Below are 15,944 nucleotides of genomic sequence, written 5' to 3'. Positions count from 1 at the left end.
GAGAAAATCCAGCCCCTCAGACTCAACTCAGCTCATATTTGATGACTTCAGAGAAAGATTCCCGTTCAAAATCTGAAAGCTGAAAATAAAAAGAGGACATCTTTAACTGAAATTGAACTTGTGTGTGTGAGGTAAACTTAAGTCTCATTTTATTTATTTCTTTTATAGTATCATCTTCTGATTTTTTAAAAAATACATTTTTCTCCTATTTAAAGTAAAAGTTCTTCAAGGTCAAACTTCATAATTTTCATACTGAAAGTAGTGGGCCTAAAAGATGAAAGAAAAAAAATCATAATGGGAGAGGTTGCTAAAAGCCAGTAGTTTTTATATGTCTTTGGGGTGGGAAGGTACATTTCATTTTTATTTCAAGAAAAGATTATATATTTTGCTTACTTTATGGTTAAAAAAGAACAATGAATGTGGGGCAACAAAAAAGGAAGATAAACATTATTTGGTTTCTCTCTTTATAGTATATGATTTTTAAATGTAGTTAAGAAGTGGGAAACAATAGTACACCATCCAATCTAAAAAATGGAAAAATATTCAACATTGAAAATAGATCTGAAAAGCCACACTATTAGTTCTTTTAATTTCCTACTCTAGAGAAAGCAAGTGAAAGAGGCAGTGGTGAGGCCTCTCCTCAAGAAGCCTTCCCTGGACCCTGCAGTGTTAGCAAAATATCATCCAATCTCCAACCTTCGCTTTGTGTTGAAGGTTGTTTTTTTTTTAATTGAAAAAGTTTTTCAAATACAAATTCCCCCCCCTTTTTTCCCCCTCCTCCCTAACCCCCCTCCCCCTCCCCTCCCCCTGTGGCTTCTTCAAAATAAAACCCAAATTCATAACAGATTATATAATACTTTACCATCCCCTTACTCCATCCCCCATATGCTGACCCTTTCTTTCTAATAATATTATTATATCTCCCTTATACTATACATTTCAAAATAACATTCTACTATAATATTATATAATAACTCCTAATTTAGCATAATAATATTATTATATCTCCCAGTTTAGCAATTTCTGCTCATAATCTACCCTTTTTCTGCCCCCCCATACATGTATCTCTTAAATCAAATCTTTTATGTATATTAATATAACATTTCAAAGCAACCTTCCACTATAAGACTATATAATAAATCCTAATTTAACATTTGTTCAATTCATAGTCTACCCATTTCCTCCACCCCCATCGATATATCTCTTAACTCAAATCTTTTACATATATTCATATCTAAACATACTATCCCTTTTCTTAAACTAAACAATCAATAAGCTAACCTGTCTCCACCCACTTTCCTACAAGACTACCATTCTTAATAATTCTTAATATCTTTATTCTTCTGCCCACACCACTAAAAAATATTCCCTTATGTAAATAAAATCCTCTTAAAAAAGACTTTAAGCTTGTAATCCATATGATATCTTCTGTAATGTCTTTCATCTGGATTGTTAACTCCATCACCCATGTTAGGGTAACATCACATCCTAATTCCAACAGTATGTTCGATATCTTCATTTACCATCTGCCCCCATCAATAACAAATATCTTCTAAAAAAAAAAAAAAAAACCCACCCGAGTGACTTTATATTTGTATTCCATATAGTGTCTATAGTGGTGTCTTTCATCCAAAGTATTAATTCCAACCACCGTAATAGGGTAACAGCCAGATCATCTGCGTGCCCCAATTCCATAGCTCTCGCCTCGTAACTCAGCATAGAGGTCCTATTAGACCTCTCAGCGGCTTTTGATACCATCGACCATGGTATCATGCTGCACCAGTTGGAAGAGTTGGGGGTGGGGGGCACCATGTTGCGGCGGTTCTCCTCCTTTCTCTCCGACTGGTCGCAGTCTGTGTTGGCACGGGGGCAGAGGTCGACCCCAAGGTGCCTTATATGTGGGGTGCCACAAGGGTCGGTCCTCTCGCCCCTTCTGTTCAACATTTATGTGAAGCCACTGGGTGAGATCATCCGTGGTTTCGGGGTGAAGTACCATCAGTACACTGATGATACTCAGCTGTATCTCCACTCCGGACCACCCCAATGATGCCCTTGATGTGATGTCCCGGTGCCTGGAGGCCGTGCGGATCTGGATGGGGAGGAACAAGCTCAGACTCAACCCTTCCAAGACAGAGTGGCTGTGGTTTCCGGCGTCCCGATATAGTCAGCTGGCTCCATCGCTGACTATTGAAGGTGAGATCTTGTCCCCATCAGAGAGGGTTCGCAACTTGGGTGTTCTCCTGGATGCATGGCTGTCCTTGGAAGATCATATGACGGCCGTGGCCAGGGGAGCTTTTTATCAGGTTCGCCTGATAGACCAGTTGTGTCCCTTTCTGGACCGGGATGCCCTGTGCACGGTCACTCATGCCCTCGTCACATCACGTCTTGACTACTGTAAAACTCTCTACATGGGGCTCCCCTTGAAGAGCACTCAGAGGCTCCAACTGGTCCAGAATGCAGCCGCGCGGGTGGTTATGGGAGCGACTCGGCACACTCATGTAACACCCCTCCTGCGCGAGCTGCACTGGCTCCCGGTGGTCTTCTGAGTGCGATTCAAGGTGTTGGTCACCACCTTTAAAGCGCTCCATGGCTTAGTACCGGGGTATATACGAGACCGCCTGCTGCCAGCAACAGCCTCCCACCGGCCAATATGCTCCCACAGAGAGGGGCTCCTCAGGGTGCTGTCGGCCAGACAATGCCGACTGGCGACACCCAGGGGGAGAGCCTTCTCTGTGGGGGCACCAGCCCTCTGGAATGAGCTGCCTCTTGAGATTCGTCTCATCCCCGACCTGCGTACCTTTCGCCGCGCCTTGAAGACCCTCCTGTTCCAATAAGCCGGCCTGGCCTAAGACGAATTTTAGAATGGGTGTATGTGTGTTTTAATCTATGGGCCAAATTTTATATATTCAATTTTAAATTGTTTTAAATTTTGTATATTTATATGTGTTTTAATATGGCTGTACACCGCCCTGAGTCCTTCGGGAGAAGGGCGGTATAGAAATCTAATAAATCAAATAAAATCAAATAAAATCAATCAAATCAAGTGGGCTTGATAAGGAGTTTTTAATATCTGACAGCTGGTAAAAAGTTTCAAAGGCTCTTTCTCCACTCTCTCTCAAACCAAAAAACCCAATCAGAGAATGGAGGTAGCTCACCAACCTGATGAAGGCAGGAATGCACCATTTGGATGAGATCCACAGAATATATGTTAGAATCAACCTCCATTGCCCGGGTTCCTTGCACAATCTTCACACAGAGGTTCAAGGGATTCTAAGAAAGAAAAAGCGAAATAATCTAAATCAGTCTTTCTCAAATTTGGCAACTTTTAAGATGTGTCGATTTCAATTCCCAGAATTCCCCAGTCAGCCATGTTGGATCTAAATGGAATATGAGAAATTTTCTGAGATGATGGTCTGTGAAACTGTACTTTTAATTGTCTCAGCTGCTGAATAAGTTCCAATTTTATCTGCATTCCAAGGTAGCGAGAAACTTCGGAAGTACAGTAGAAAGGCAAAGGGATCTCTAAATGAGAATTTCACAATTCACCTAGAACTTTCACTGTCATATGGTACCTAAAATTGGAGTCACCCTTTCTTAATCACTCACCATAGGACAATGTAAAAAAGATGATGCAGTATTAATCACGAGCATAGTTATTCCATAGAGTGACTTACCGTTGCATCAAAAGTTCTCTTCAAGGTAAGGAGCTCAAAAGCAACACAGCCAACTGCCCATATGTCAGATTTGAAATTATATTTTACTCCCTGGCAGAGCTCTGGAGACATGTAGTACGGTGTTCCTACCAACTACAAAACAAAATATTAGAGATATTAGGTCAGTTATTCAATATCAAGCAGACACAATGCAATAAGTTCTAATTGCTGTCCTATTTATCCCACGACAATTAAAAACAACCCCAATTTAAAATCAAATTAAGAACTAAATTACTCAATTAAAAGAGTTAGGCCAGCCCGGCTTGTTGGAATAGGAAGGTCTTGAGGGTGCGGCGAAAGGTGTGTAGATCTGGAATCCTCCTTATCTCCGGGGGCAATTCGTTCCATAGGGCAGGTGCCCCCACAGAGAAGGCTCTTCCCCTGGGGTCCGCCAGCCAACACTGTTTGACCAACGGCACTCCGAGGAGCCCCTCTGTGGGAGCGTACTGGCCGGGGGGAGGCTCTTGGTGGCAGAAGGCGGTCTCGAAGATACTGCCTTCCCTTCCCTCCCAAGTGCTCAGATTTGCTTCAGCTTATTTGTAGAAAAGTAATTATCATATATATATTCTCCTATTTATAACTAGAGCACCTACTTTTTCTTAATATAAAGTTTGAATCTTTAAAAGAGAGCAAACTGAAGCAAATAGTCAAAACAAAAAGATATCAAACAATTCTACAATTATACTAAACAAAATAGACAAAGAGAAAAAGATTTACCAATGCCAACATAAACATTCTATCATTAGATGTGTCATTTGATCAGTTTGTTATTTCTTTCAAACCAAGTCTTGGGAATATTTAGAGCCATTTTTATAGCCACCCAACTCGAACAATGTAACTCTAAGCAGCATACAAAAGTTACAACAACAAACACAACACAGAGGGGAAATAGCACAGATCATTAAAAGCAACTAATATAATAACACAGTGACTAGAACTCCTAGATATAACTCAATGATTCAATGACTCTGCTGATCCTGACCCAAATGCCCAGAGAAAGAGCCAGGCCTTAAATGCCTTCCTAAAGGCCTATAGGGAGGAGAGCAGCCATGTATTTATTTTAAAAGTCTACTGAAAAACATCTAGATGTGAATTCAAAGAATTCAAATATCTGAATTGCAAATTTAGACGCTTTTGTTAGAAATAATTCAGAAGAGGAAAAAGTAAGAAATAAACAGTTGATCTTATTATTTGAAGTGCGTAAAGTCCCAAATAGCTGAATCATCATCATCATCATTACATTCGTCCTGCAGCCACTTACAGTTTCAGCCATGGAATACTCAGAGTTCAGTTTTTTTGCTAGGCCATAGTCCCCCAGCTTTATGAGATTTGCTTTGGTGAGGAAGATATTCAAGGTCTTTATATCTCTAAGAAAGAAACATTGAGATATAAATATTTATATCAACAGAGAAAGAACCTTTTAAAAAAATAACATATTCACTTTGTTAACAAAATGACTTACAACAGTGGTGGGTTTCCCCCGGTTCGCACCGGTTCTATAGAACCGGTAGTAAAACCAGTGGGAGGCTTTGCCCACCGACCCCGACATCGTCAAAATGCTTCTGCGCATGCGCAAAGCTTCTGCGCATGCGTGTGCGCGGACCCGCTGCGAACCGGTAGTAAAGGTAAGTAGAACCCACCCCTGACTTACAACAGTTCATTTAGTGACCATTCAAAGTTACAATGGCATGAAAAAAGTGACTTATGACCATTTTTCATACTTATGACCATGGCAGCATCCCCATAATCACGTGATCAAAATTTGGATGCTTGGCAACTGACTCATATTTATGACCGTTGCAGTGTCCTGGAATCATGTGATCCCCTTTTGTAACCTTCTTACAAGCAAAGTCAATGGGAAGCCAGATTCACTTAACAACTGTGGCACAAAAAGTCATAAAATAGGGCAAAATTCATTTAACAAATGTTTCACTTAGCAACAAAAATTTAGGGCTCAATTGTGGTCTTAGTCGAGGATTACCTATATTCTGAAGGCATTAATACCCTCTTCATGTGTACAGTCTTACATTTTTATTACAGGGCTCTTAAACTTTATCATGTGATGCAAGCTGATATTATTTCTTTAGTTTTAAAGCAGGGCTAATCTAGTATTCTCAGTTAAATATATGTTTAAAATAGATACTAGAATAATTTCAAGTTGAAGTGCAATGAGGAAGCAGTCCTATATTCTTCTTTCTGAGGGAGCCCCATAGAACTCAATGGGATCTAGACAGATATGCATAGAATTACATAATAAAACAGGAAAAATAGGTAAGGTAGATGCTTGGGGTTTATAGACGAAGTTAAAAAATAATGTTGTTTTCAAAGCACATGTCTAGAAGATCAATTTGGCATGTCCATAGAAAATTATGATTAATTTAAAAAAGTATTATTTTGAATCTAAAGGTAAATATTCCCTCAAACTAAGTATTATAACTGATTAGATAACATCCATGTTGTTTTTTTGGATAACCATCCAGAAGCATTTGCTATTATTTGCTATTAGCTGCCCAGAGATGTTCAGAGATTGTGGCACATACACTTAATAAATAATAACAATTATTAGTATTAGTATTGTCTTCTTCTCAGGTTAACCTATAGCAGTGATGGCTAACCTTTTTGTCATTGCGTGCCAAAAGCGGGGGGAGCATGGGGGGGTGTCGCACACACGCGTGCCCACACCCATAATTCAATGTGCCCCAACCCCCTAGGCTCCCCTGCTTTTGGCACGCGATGGCACGGTGGCCCTGGTATGCCTGTTTTTTGTCTTCCCCAGGCTCCAGAGGCTTTCTTGGAGCCTGGGGAGGGTGAAAACAGCCTTCCCCACCCCCCCAGAGGTCTTCCGGAAGCCAGAAATGGCCCGTTTGCTGACTTCCGGTGGGCCCAGAAGGCCTAAAAATCAGCTGGCGGACCTGAGCTCGTGTGCCCACTGATACGGCTCTGCGTGTCACCTGTGGCACGCGTGCCATAGGTTTGCCATCACGGACCTATAGCCTTGGGATTTCTTAGTGGTTTCCATCCAAGAGTTAATCAAATCTGATCCTCTTAGCTCCTTTCAAGATCAGCTGAGATTATCTAGGCCCCGCTATTTCCTTCTAACACCTATCTGTCTTTTCAGGAAGAATATGACAGCTTCAGTTAACTGTTGGAAATCCTTTTTGAGCACTAGATTTCCAAGAGTTAGCTGACCCCATCAAATTTTATGGATGTTATATTATCTCTTTCTTTTTCAAGAAAAGCTATTGCATGTATTAATTTTGTTCTATATGAATTTTGTTGCTCCTTATATGCATTTGAATTGCATATGAATGATTTAAAAACAAGAGGACAAGAAAAATGCATACTGCAAGTTTCTATAGTGCCAAAAAAATGACAGAAAACTACTTAGTCTGTGCCAATTAAACCACACTCAGAAGCAGTTGATTCTCTGTCTATATCTGAACAGTCATTTCATCACCAGGAGTCCCAACTGGGGTATCATTTAAAATAGGGATTGCATATAGCACTTTATGGTTCTTTATTAAGTGAACAAATTTAAATATTAACAAACCAATTGTGATAAAATATGAATATATAGTATATATGTATATTGATTAATATATGAGATTCCAAATATGATCTTTATTAGCAATTTTATTGATCACAAAAATTCTTCATCCACTTAAGTCACACCTTTATTATTAATGTATTATTATTCTTAATGATGAAAAATGTCAGGCAGTTAAAGGCATTAAAAGATGTCAAAGACACCGGGGCCAATGAAGAAATTAGATGCTCGAAAGATGTAGTATAGCAAATGCTTATTCTCAGAACAAAAGTCTTCATGCAGAAAGCCTTTAAGATAAAGATAGAAGCTATTTCACTAGCTAATAGTTTCCATACCATGGACACAATCCTGAAGAATGGTTCATAAATCTTTTAATCATTAATTCTAGTTTTATAAGCAGAAAGTGAAATAAAAGGGCAAAAAAAGTAAAATTGAAATTTTGTACATGTATGTTTGTTTCTAAACCACTTTAATCTTATTCAAGATTTAAAGGTTTGAAAGCAATGAATAGTTAATGCTTGAATGTGTTGCTTCTTCATCTATGAGGACTGGAAGAATGCATTTCAATGTAAATTCATGGCAGAATCCTTGATTTTAAAAAATTTTTTAAACTTTTATGAAGCATCCATGTAAAAGAACAAAATTGTTCAAATACTTCCACATTTTTTAAAAAAAAGTTTACCCAACAAACTATAACCCATTTGGGCATATATGAGTATCTGAGGCCTGTATTTCTAACTGTATCATTTTTATTCCAAGAAGACTAGTTTTTTTCTAGATTCTGCTACTTGAGGGTGTTATCACCAAAGAACTTCAGAAACAGAGGGGCCAGAATAAAAATAAAGTCAATTTAATATGTCTTCAGAATGTGATAACTTATCATTGTGAATAATGTTTAATGTTATTATGGTCCAGTGGTTAAAAAGTTAATATGAAGCAAAATAATAAAATGTGAAACAACAAGTACAGGAAATAATATGCCAATCTAAATAGTTTGCCTTACAGTTATAATATTTATGTATTTCATTTTTATGATGCTTTTTCTACAAGGAGCTCAAGATAATACACATGGTTTCTTCCCAATCCATTTTAACCTCACAGCAGCCTTGTGATGATACTTAGGCAAAGGTGATTGGCTCAAATTCATTCAATGAGCTTCACTGCAGAACAGGAATCTAAGCCTACTTGAACTCTCTGTATCCATTACTTTTCATGTCATATGGAAACTGTAAGTTGTAATTCAGTTAATATTATGAAAATGCTTGTCAGATGCTTAGTGCTGCAGAATATGGTCTTTCATATATTTGGTTGTATGCAATTTGAGGAACTCTCATTTAACTATATAGTAATATTTATCTGCCTTTCCTTTAGGAGAAATTTGTCAGAGTCAACAGACAGAATTTTTGCCTTCTTTTGCACCTAAGTTAAAGTACCTGTGAAGAATTCCTTCTCTGTGGATACAGCTCACTGCTGATGCAATTTGAAAGAGGTACCACACTACCATCTGCAAAAAAACCACATAGAAAAAAAATGTTTTTTAGGAGACAAGCACAGGAAATATTCTAATTGAACCTTTCTTTAGAAAGTGGATTTTATCATTTAAGAACAATTTAATATTGAGCACTTTTCTACAAAGTTATCTTTCTGCAATTATTAGTTCATAGTTTTCAAATGGATAATGGATGCTAAAGAAATTTATAACTTAATAACAAAAATAACTAAGAGTATGAACAGGGTTTTTTTTTTACAACAGGTTTCAGGCTGTTGTAAAAAAAATTCATGGTGATCTTTACACTCCTTAATTTGAAGTTTCAGCTATCATACCACCACTCTATACTTTAAACATTTCTTTAAACAAAACATCTGTATTCTCTCATTGTCTCCCTTTTACAGATATGTAAAATATTGGGCAACCATTGAATATAATTGGGTATTTATCATGAAGACCATCTTATTTTAATAAAATGGACTTTTAAAAATAAGATGACTTTAAAGTGCTAAAGTTGCAATTCAAAACATATTTTGGAACAGAAAATACATCTCACTGGACATACATCTCACTCAAGGAACATATCATATATGTAATCACATTTTAAACTGATATAACAATAGCCGGACAATTATATATATTAAAACAAGTGCATGAATCTTTCTGCTTAGCAATTAGTTTTAGGAATGCAGAAAAAAATGTTCCATTCTTTTAAATATGAAATGTATTTAAGAAAAGTATTCTAAGAGTTGTGACAGTAATAAAAAAAATCTTTATTAAAGCTGTTAGGCTATTGTCATGTCACCGTAATCAAGCAGACTCATAAATCCCTTAGGAAGTCATATCAAGTGTGACATCTATAGTATCACACAAATATATAAAATGTACATAATACAAATATCCTTGTTACATATACTTTCCTACAGATCTCAGTGCAAGGCAATGGCATAGGCAAGGTGTCGTCCATATAATCAGATTGGAGTTTTCCATTTCGCTACATAACTTGAGAGTTACACAACAATGACTACTATACTCACAAGCCTCTTGATGGCATTTGCAGTCTCCCTAAATTATTATTTTTAAAAAATCCCTGAGATTATCAAATCTCACAAGACCTCAATATGAAAAAGACTTTCCCCCAAAACTCCTATGAATTCACATTTCTATACAAGTACACACAAGTTATCAGTATTCACAAAAGTCATAAACTATGATAATCTGGTGGTGTTTGGGTTATTTTAACTTTTTTTTATTGTAAAGATTATTTGCTCCCTGCCTCTATACAGTTTGATGAACCCTTCTGAAAGTATTGGACTACAGTTTCCATAATTCCTATACTCGCTGGAAATTATGACATCTATAGTTCAGCATGCCTGGAGGTAATCTGATTGAGGAAGACTATTTTAAAACCAAATTAAAGGCCAATCAAGTGAATAAAAGAGAAGCAAACTGCCTTTTTTCTCCCAGCATTTTCATTACCTCTTCTTCAAACAATGTGTCTTTTTGTCGTAGGATCTTATCATAGAGATTTCCACCTGTAAGTAAGAAAGAAAAATACTGAGTTATAAATTTCACACATTCTCTCTCTGTGTATTAAAAATCCCTCAGGGGATGTTAATGTTTTCTTAATTTTTTCTATGGAAAAAAGGATTCTCATTTCTGCTCTATTCTTTGCTACTGCTGCCACCTTTAATCCAAACCTCAAAAGATGTTACAAATAAAGGTTCAATAAACTTGGGAAAATAATGAAATTTAAGTTTAAATAAATAATGATTCCTTTGATGCTAATAATCTGCAAAATTAATTAGAAAGTAAGACTATAGAATTTTGCAAGGAAGGAAAAATGTAATCCAAAATATCTAGTACAGGAGAAGGGAGCACCATGTATGGCTTAAAATAAAAAGATTATTTGTCATTGTACTTTTAATTTTCTTTACTCTGTTTATTCTGCAAATCTCAAATTGGCTGTATATTTAGTGCCACATCTTTTTACGTAGTTCTGATTCTAAGTGTCTCTTATTCAACAACTACAGAGTATATATCTCTGAAACATAAATGGCAGTCCTGCAAGGTAAATTTGGTTTGCATTTGTCAATCTACCTGCAGCTAACATTTATAAACAAAGCACAGATTCTCTCTGTTCCATCTCTCCTTGCAGAACTCAAGATGGAAGATCAGTTTGCTTTTTACAAAACATTGTTCTCACCATTACAGTACTCCAGTTCAATCAGCAAAGTGGTGTTATCCATGAAATGATTGTAATAAGCAATGATATTATCATGTTGCAACAGAGCAAGAATAACGATCTCATTCAAAGCATCACGCCGCTCTTTTTCTGACAATCTGGTAAGATCCACTTCCTTCCATACTACAAGTGAATCGTCCTGCAATTTAAAAAGCCTGCTTAGTTAAACATATACTCCAGATAATTTACAAACATCTTAAAAATAACATTTATTTCTTCAGTCATCCAAAAATTAAATATGGGATTCAAATGCTCATTCCTTATTTCTGATTCCAAGAACTAATCTTTTCTCCCTTTTCAGTAATAATTGAATATTGTCAGCTTTTCAGGCATATAATCTCTAGTTCATAACAAGATGGTGTGGGAGTAGGAGTTACCTGTTACTCCAACCTCAGCTTTAAACAGTAAGAAAATCCTATTTGATAAGGAGTATCACTATTTGGTATAAATATCAAATTCTTGTGATAAGATTCTAGGTCATGTTATTCAGTTAATTTATTAATTCTGGTAGCCACTGAAGCTATGTTAAGGATTTTCAAGTTATCTTTAATGAACTATTAAAAAAATATTTTAGATGTGGCATTCAAAAATTATCCACTTTATCCACAGAAAATAGAGTTGTTAATGATATTAAATAATTAATAGACTGTAACATTCATTATGCAAAGAGAGAACATGTTAAAATAAATTCTGCAAATGTATAATTACATCCTTATTCATTTTCTATGTCATCTGAAGACATATTTGTTCACTAAAACCTTTGTGCTGTACATACTTACAGCTCTTACTTTAGGGCCTTAAGTTTAGCTTCACAATAAATTGTTTACAAAATTGAGAAAGGTTAAAAAAAGAAGACTATAGAATATGGAAGAAGAATTAGGGATTATAGCAACAACAAAGTATTTGTGAAAAGTACAAAATTCCCTATACAAAACAGGAAAAGCTGGATGAAAATCTATCAAACCAATAAAAGAAATGCAGGCAGAAATGTTTGCAGTAGAAGGTAATGGGATACATATTGGGGAGTAGCCAGTAGTTATACTAGATCAGACCACAGGACAATGTAACCTCGCATGCTGCTCTCACAATGGCAAACTAAATACCAAAGAAGAACCAATACCCATTGCAGTATAATCTCCAAGTCATTCCCAGCAATTGAATTAAGAGAACTATTGCCTTCAACATAGGCAATATCTGCTGATAGTTTTATCTTATATGAATTTGCCTAATTAGGGATCGCCACGTCAAATTATGTATTCCCTGTGACATTACGTGGAAATGAAAGTTGGACTTCAAAGAAGCAGGACAGGAAGAGCATTGACATTTTTGAACTTTGGAGTAGACTCCTAAGAATCCCATAGATAGCCAAGAAAACAAATAAGTGGATCATTTATTGAAATCAACCCAAATTCTCACTAAAGGAACAAATGACCAGGCTCAAGTTATCCTACTTCAGACATATGATGTGAAGACCAAGCTCCCTGGAGAAGGCCCTAATCCTAGGACAGGTGAAAGGAAAGAGAAGATGAAGACTAGAAGCAACGTCAATTGACTCAGTTATAGTAGCAATAGGTCCAGAACTGCTGGCAATGGATGAAGACCTGAAGGACCAAGTTAGAGACAGACTGTCATGGAAAAAAATCTATGTGATCTCTAAGAGCTAATGCTAAATTGATGGCACATAATCAAACACTAAACAGTTTGGCTATAAACTATGTATTTAAGCTATGGGCTATGCCCATAGGTTAATATAAGTAACCTTAAAAAGTACTTCCTTTTATCTGTTGTGGATATCCCAGCTCTTAATGAAATAACTATAGAATCAGTGAGTTATTAATTTTGAACTGGAAAAGTTTCTCTATACTCCAGCTTTGCACTGTTTTATCTACTTCTATCGTTTTAACAATTTTGTATTTTCCAAGTTAAAGAATATCAAGCATTTGTATCTCAAAAGGGAGTGGCTTCAGTCTCCTAATTATTATGTTGCACTTCGCCTTTACAATATACAGGATTCCAAATGTGGTCCAGCTATAGGCTTGAACTATAAAATTGACACTTTTTTTTCTCTTTTGTAATTTCAGTTTGGAACGTGTGCCTTTTGCAGCAGTCAAGGACTGATTTTCTGTTGAAATCCCCTTTTCTATACAGCTGAAATCCCATTTGTATGTGTTTTAGTACAGATTTGTCTCAGCATACATGTCTTTATACTGAACTTACTAATAATGGATTGCACTTGCTATTGTAATAGTCATTCCACCAGTTTGGTGAAATTCTTCAGGCATTTTGTAATACTTAAAACTAATACTTAAAGGTTTTCAATTTTTGAAAACCGAGGGAACTGGAGCTGCAAAAGAAATGATCTGCCTGCATATATACAATATATGCATATATCAGGCATAATAAGTTTATTGTAAAATTTTCAGCCCCTCCTCCCACCCCAATTTAAACTTCCAAAATGTAAGATAATGGCCCACCTCAAAGAAATGAGGAATTTTAACAGTCAAAGAAGCAATTTAAAAAAAAAGTGAGGGAGGGAGGGAGGGAGGGATTAGAGGAAAACTCGGGCCCTCGATTTATGCAAGGAAGGAAAAAAAAAAAGAGTACCAGGGCAACGACTTACCTCAGTCCGGCGATACAGGGTGGCCTCGCCGAACGCCCCCCGACCCAAAACCCGTATAGGGGCGTAATGCAATTCCTCCTGCTCGCCCCCCAAGCCCGAACCAGGACGGGGGCTGCTCCTACTGGACGACTCGCTTCCGAAGTCGGAGTTGATGGAGTTATAATGCCTCTCATATTGGTTCAGAGACATGGCTGCCCCGCTACCGCTTCCCGAGGATCGAAGAAAGGGGAGCGCAGGCGGCCCGTCTGCCACCAAGGATCGCGGCCCCTCACGCGATGATGGTGAGCGGCTTCCTGCTATTATTGCCGCCGCCAATACACCAGAGCTCCGGCTCTGCGCAAGCGCGGACCCCTTTTCCCGGCCTCAATCTGGGAGAGCCACCAGAGTTTCCCCGGACTGCCCCTTTCGCCGGCTTTCCCGAACCTCCGAAGCCCCCCGAGCTCGGCAGCAGGTCGGCTACCGCTTTCGCTGACCCGGAACCATTTCTGCCTCAGAGACGGAAGGTCTCTTCACCCGTGATGGAGAAACAGGGCAGCCGGAAAAGCGCGAAAAGGGAGCGGGGTGGAGAGCTGAGGCGAAGGAACGCCTGGGTTTAAGAACGAGCCGGGCACCGTCCCGTCTCCCTATAAGCAGAGACGAGCGGGGCCTCCGCCCGCGTACGCGCCGTGGACGAGAACGAGGGGAGCTCTGGAGCTCGTTATGCGGCAGGAAGATGTCCCGAAACATGCGCTTAAGGAGGCAGACGAGTAAAAGCGGGAGGTGACAAACTCCGCCGGACTAAAGGAAGCAACTGAAGCAAGTAGAACTTGAAAAGTGTGGGCTGCACGGGAGGGAGACGACGAAGAGGCTTGGGAGCGCTCCGCTCCGAAATTTGCAGCTGTCGTGTTAATTTTAACTTCGAACTGCCCGTTTTTAGGATTAAGAATTAGGAAAAATTCAGAATTCATACTCTATGGCAGAGGTCTTCAAACTTGGCCGCTTTAAGACTTGTGGACTTCAACTCCCAGAATTCTCCAGCCAGCATAGCTCCAGCCACCATAGCATAGCTGGCTGGAGAATTCTGGGAGTTGAAGTCCACAAGTCTTAAAGCTGCCAAGTTTAAAGACCTCTGCTCTATGGAATGGGAAAAAAAAGAATTTATACTCTATGGAATTTGAATTATATTCCTTACTTAAATTGTTACTACCGGTATTAGATAATTAGATTTATAGTTTTTATATGCTTACATATTCAATGTGATTGAATATATTGAGAATTTATTTTCTTAAATATCGGATGTGATATTTTAAAGAGAATCTACATTTCACCAGAACAGTTTACTTTATACTGTTTAAAATTTACATTTAAAACATCCTAGCTGCTGGCGTACATTACAGCTGATTAGTGGAAAAAAATAGAACATACAAAAAGATAAGACTTTAAATGGCTGCATAGGTCTGTCATCAGATTAAAATTCTACGTGTTTCCCAACCTTGCTAAGACTTCAACACTTAGCTGGCTGGGGAATTCTGGGAATTGAAGTTCACACATTTCAAAGTTGCCAAGGTTGAAAAAATACTGCAGTATACAGATCTCTGAAGGGTCTGCATCAAGACCTCCTTTTTATTATTTGTTGCTTCCCTTTTCCTCCTGTACGAATCTTAAGTGCATGCTATGAATGCTGGAATTTGTAATATATCTCAGACTTAAGAATTCCTTCAAATGAAACTTTTTCTAAACTGTTCATGCATGAAAGTGTACATAATTTGTTTAAAGTAGTATACACGTTTCTTTGTACTACAGGTAGTCCTCGACTTACAACAATTCATTTAGTGACAGTTCGAAGAGACAATGGTACTGAAAAAAGTTACAACACTTACAAGCATTGCAACATCTCCATGTAATCAAAATTTGGACGCTTGGCAACTGGCATGTATTTATTACAGCTGTAGTGTCCTGTGATCATCTTTTGTGATTTTCTGATAAAGTCAATGGGGAAGCCAGATTCAATTACTAACTCTGTTACTAACTTAAAAACTGCAGTAATTCACTTAACTGTGGCAAGAAAGGTCATAAATTGGGGCAAAATTCACTCAACAACTGTTTTGCTTAGCAATAGAAACTTTGGACTTAATACAGGTTTAAGGCTCCTTGTATTAAGAGTTATAAATAGGGAGACTGGAAAACTGATAAAACACATTTTAGTGAAACAAATATAAACCATACTTAAACATACAATGGTGCATCCACACATAAGTCAAATTCTGTCTTGATTACTTCGGCTTTTCTGCAGAAGAAATCTCACATGGAACAAGTATTATTTCAAACAAAATCAAACATGGTATAAGTGC

The 15,944-nt window shown here is 37.7% G+C and overlaps 1 protein-coding gene across 4 annotated transcripts in view; it reads right to left on the bottom strand.

Annotated features, from left to right (window-relative positions):
• NEK9 (NIMA related kinase 9) overlaps positions 1-14,370 on the bottom strand; it is a 38,216-nt gene extending 23,846 nt beyond the window's left edge. For all 4 annotated transcript variants that reach the window (XM_034418134.3, XM_034418136.3, XM_034418135.3 and 1 more), the window contains exons 1-7: positions 13,615-14,370; positions 10,956-11,133; positions 10,229-10,284; positions 8,694-8,764; positions 4,975-5,080; positions 3,675-3,806; positions 3,160-3,270 (exon numbers count right to left, since the gene is read on the bottom strand). In XM_034418134.3, coding sequence (XP_034274025.2) covers positions 3,160-3,270; positions 3,675-3,806; positions 4,975-5,080; positions 8,694-8,764; positions 10,229-10,284; positions 10,956-11,133; positions 13,615-13,803 — 843 coding nt within the window. In that variant the 5' untranslated portion in view covers positions 13,804-14,370. The remainder of the gene's footprint in view (positions 1-3,159; positions 3,271-3,674; positions 3,807-4,974; positions 5,081-8,693; positions 8,765-10,228; positions 10,285-10,955; positions 11,134-13,614) is intronic.
• Positions 14,371-15,944: the final 1,574 nt, after the last annotated feature.

This window comes from Pantherophis guttatus, chromosome 1 (genome assembly GCF_059756535.1).
Source record: "Pantherophis guttatus breed Tessera chromosome 1, ASM5975653v1, whole genome shotgun sequence".
Lineage (NCBI taxonomy): Eukaryota > Metazoa > Chordata > Lepidosauria > Squamata > Colubridae > Pantherophis > Pantherophis guttatus.
This window is presented reverse-complemented; position numbering and strand designations above follow the sequence as displayed.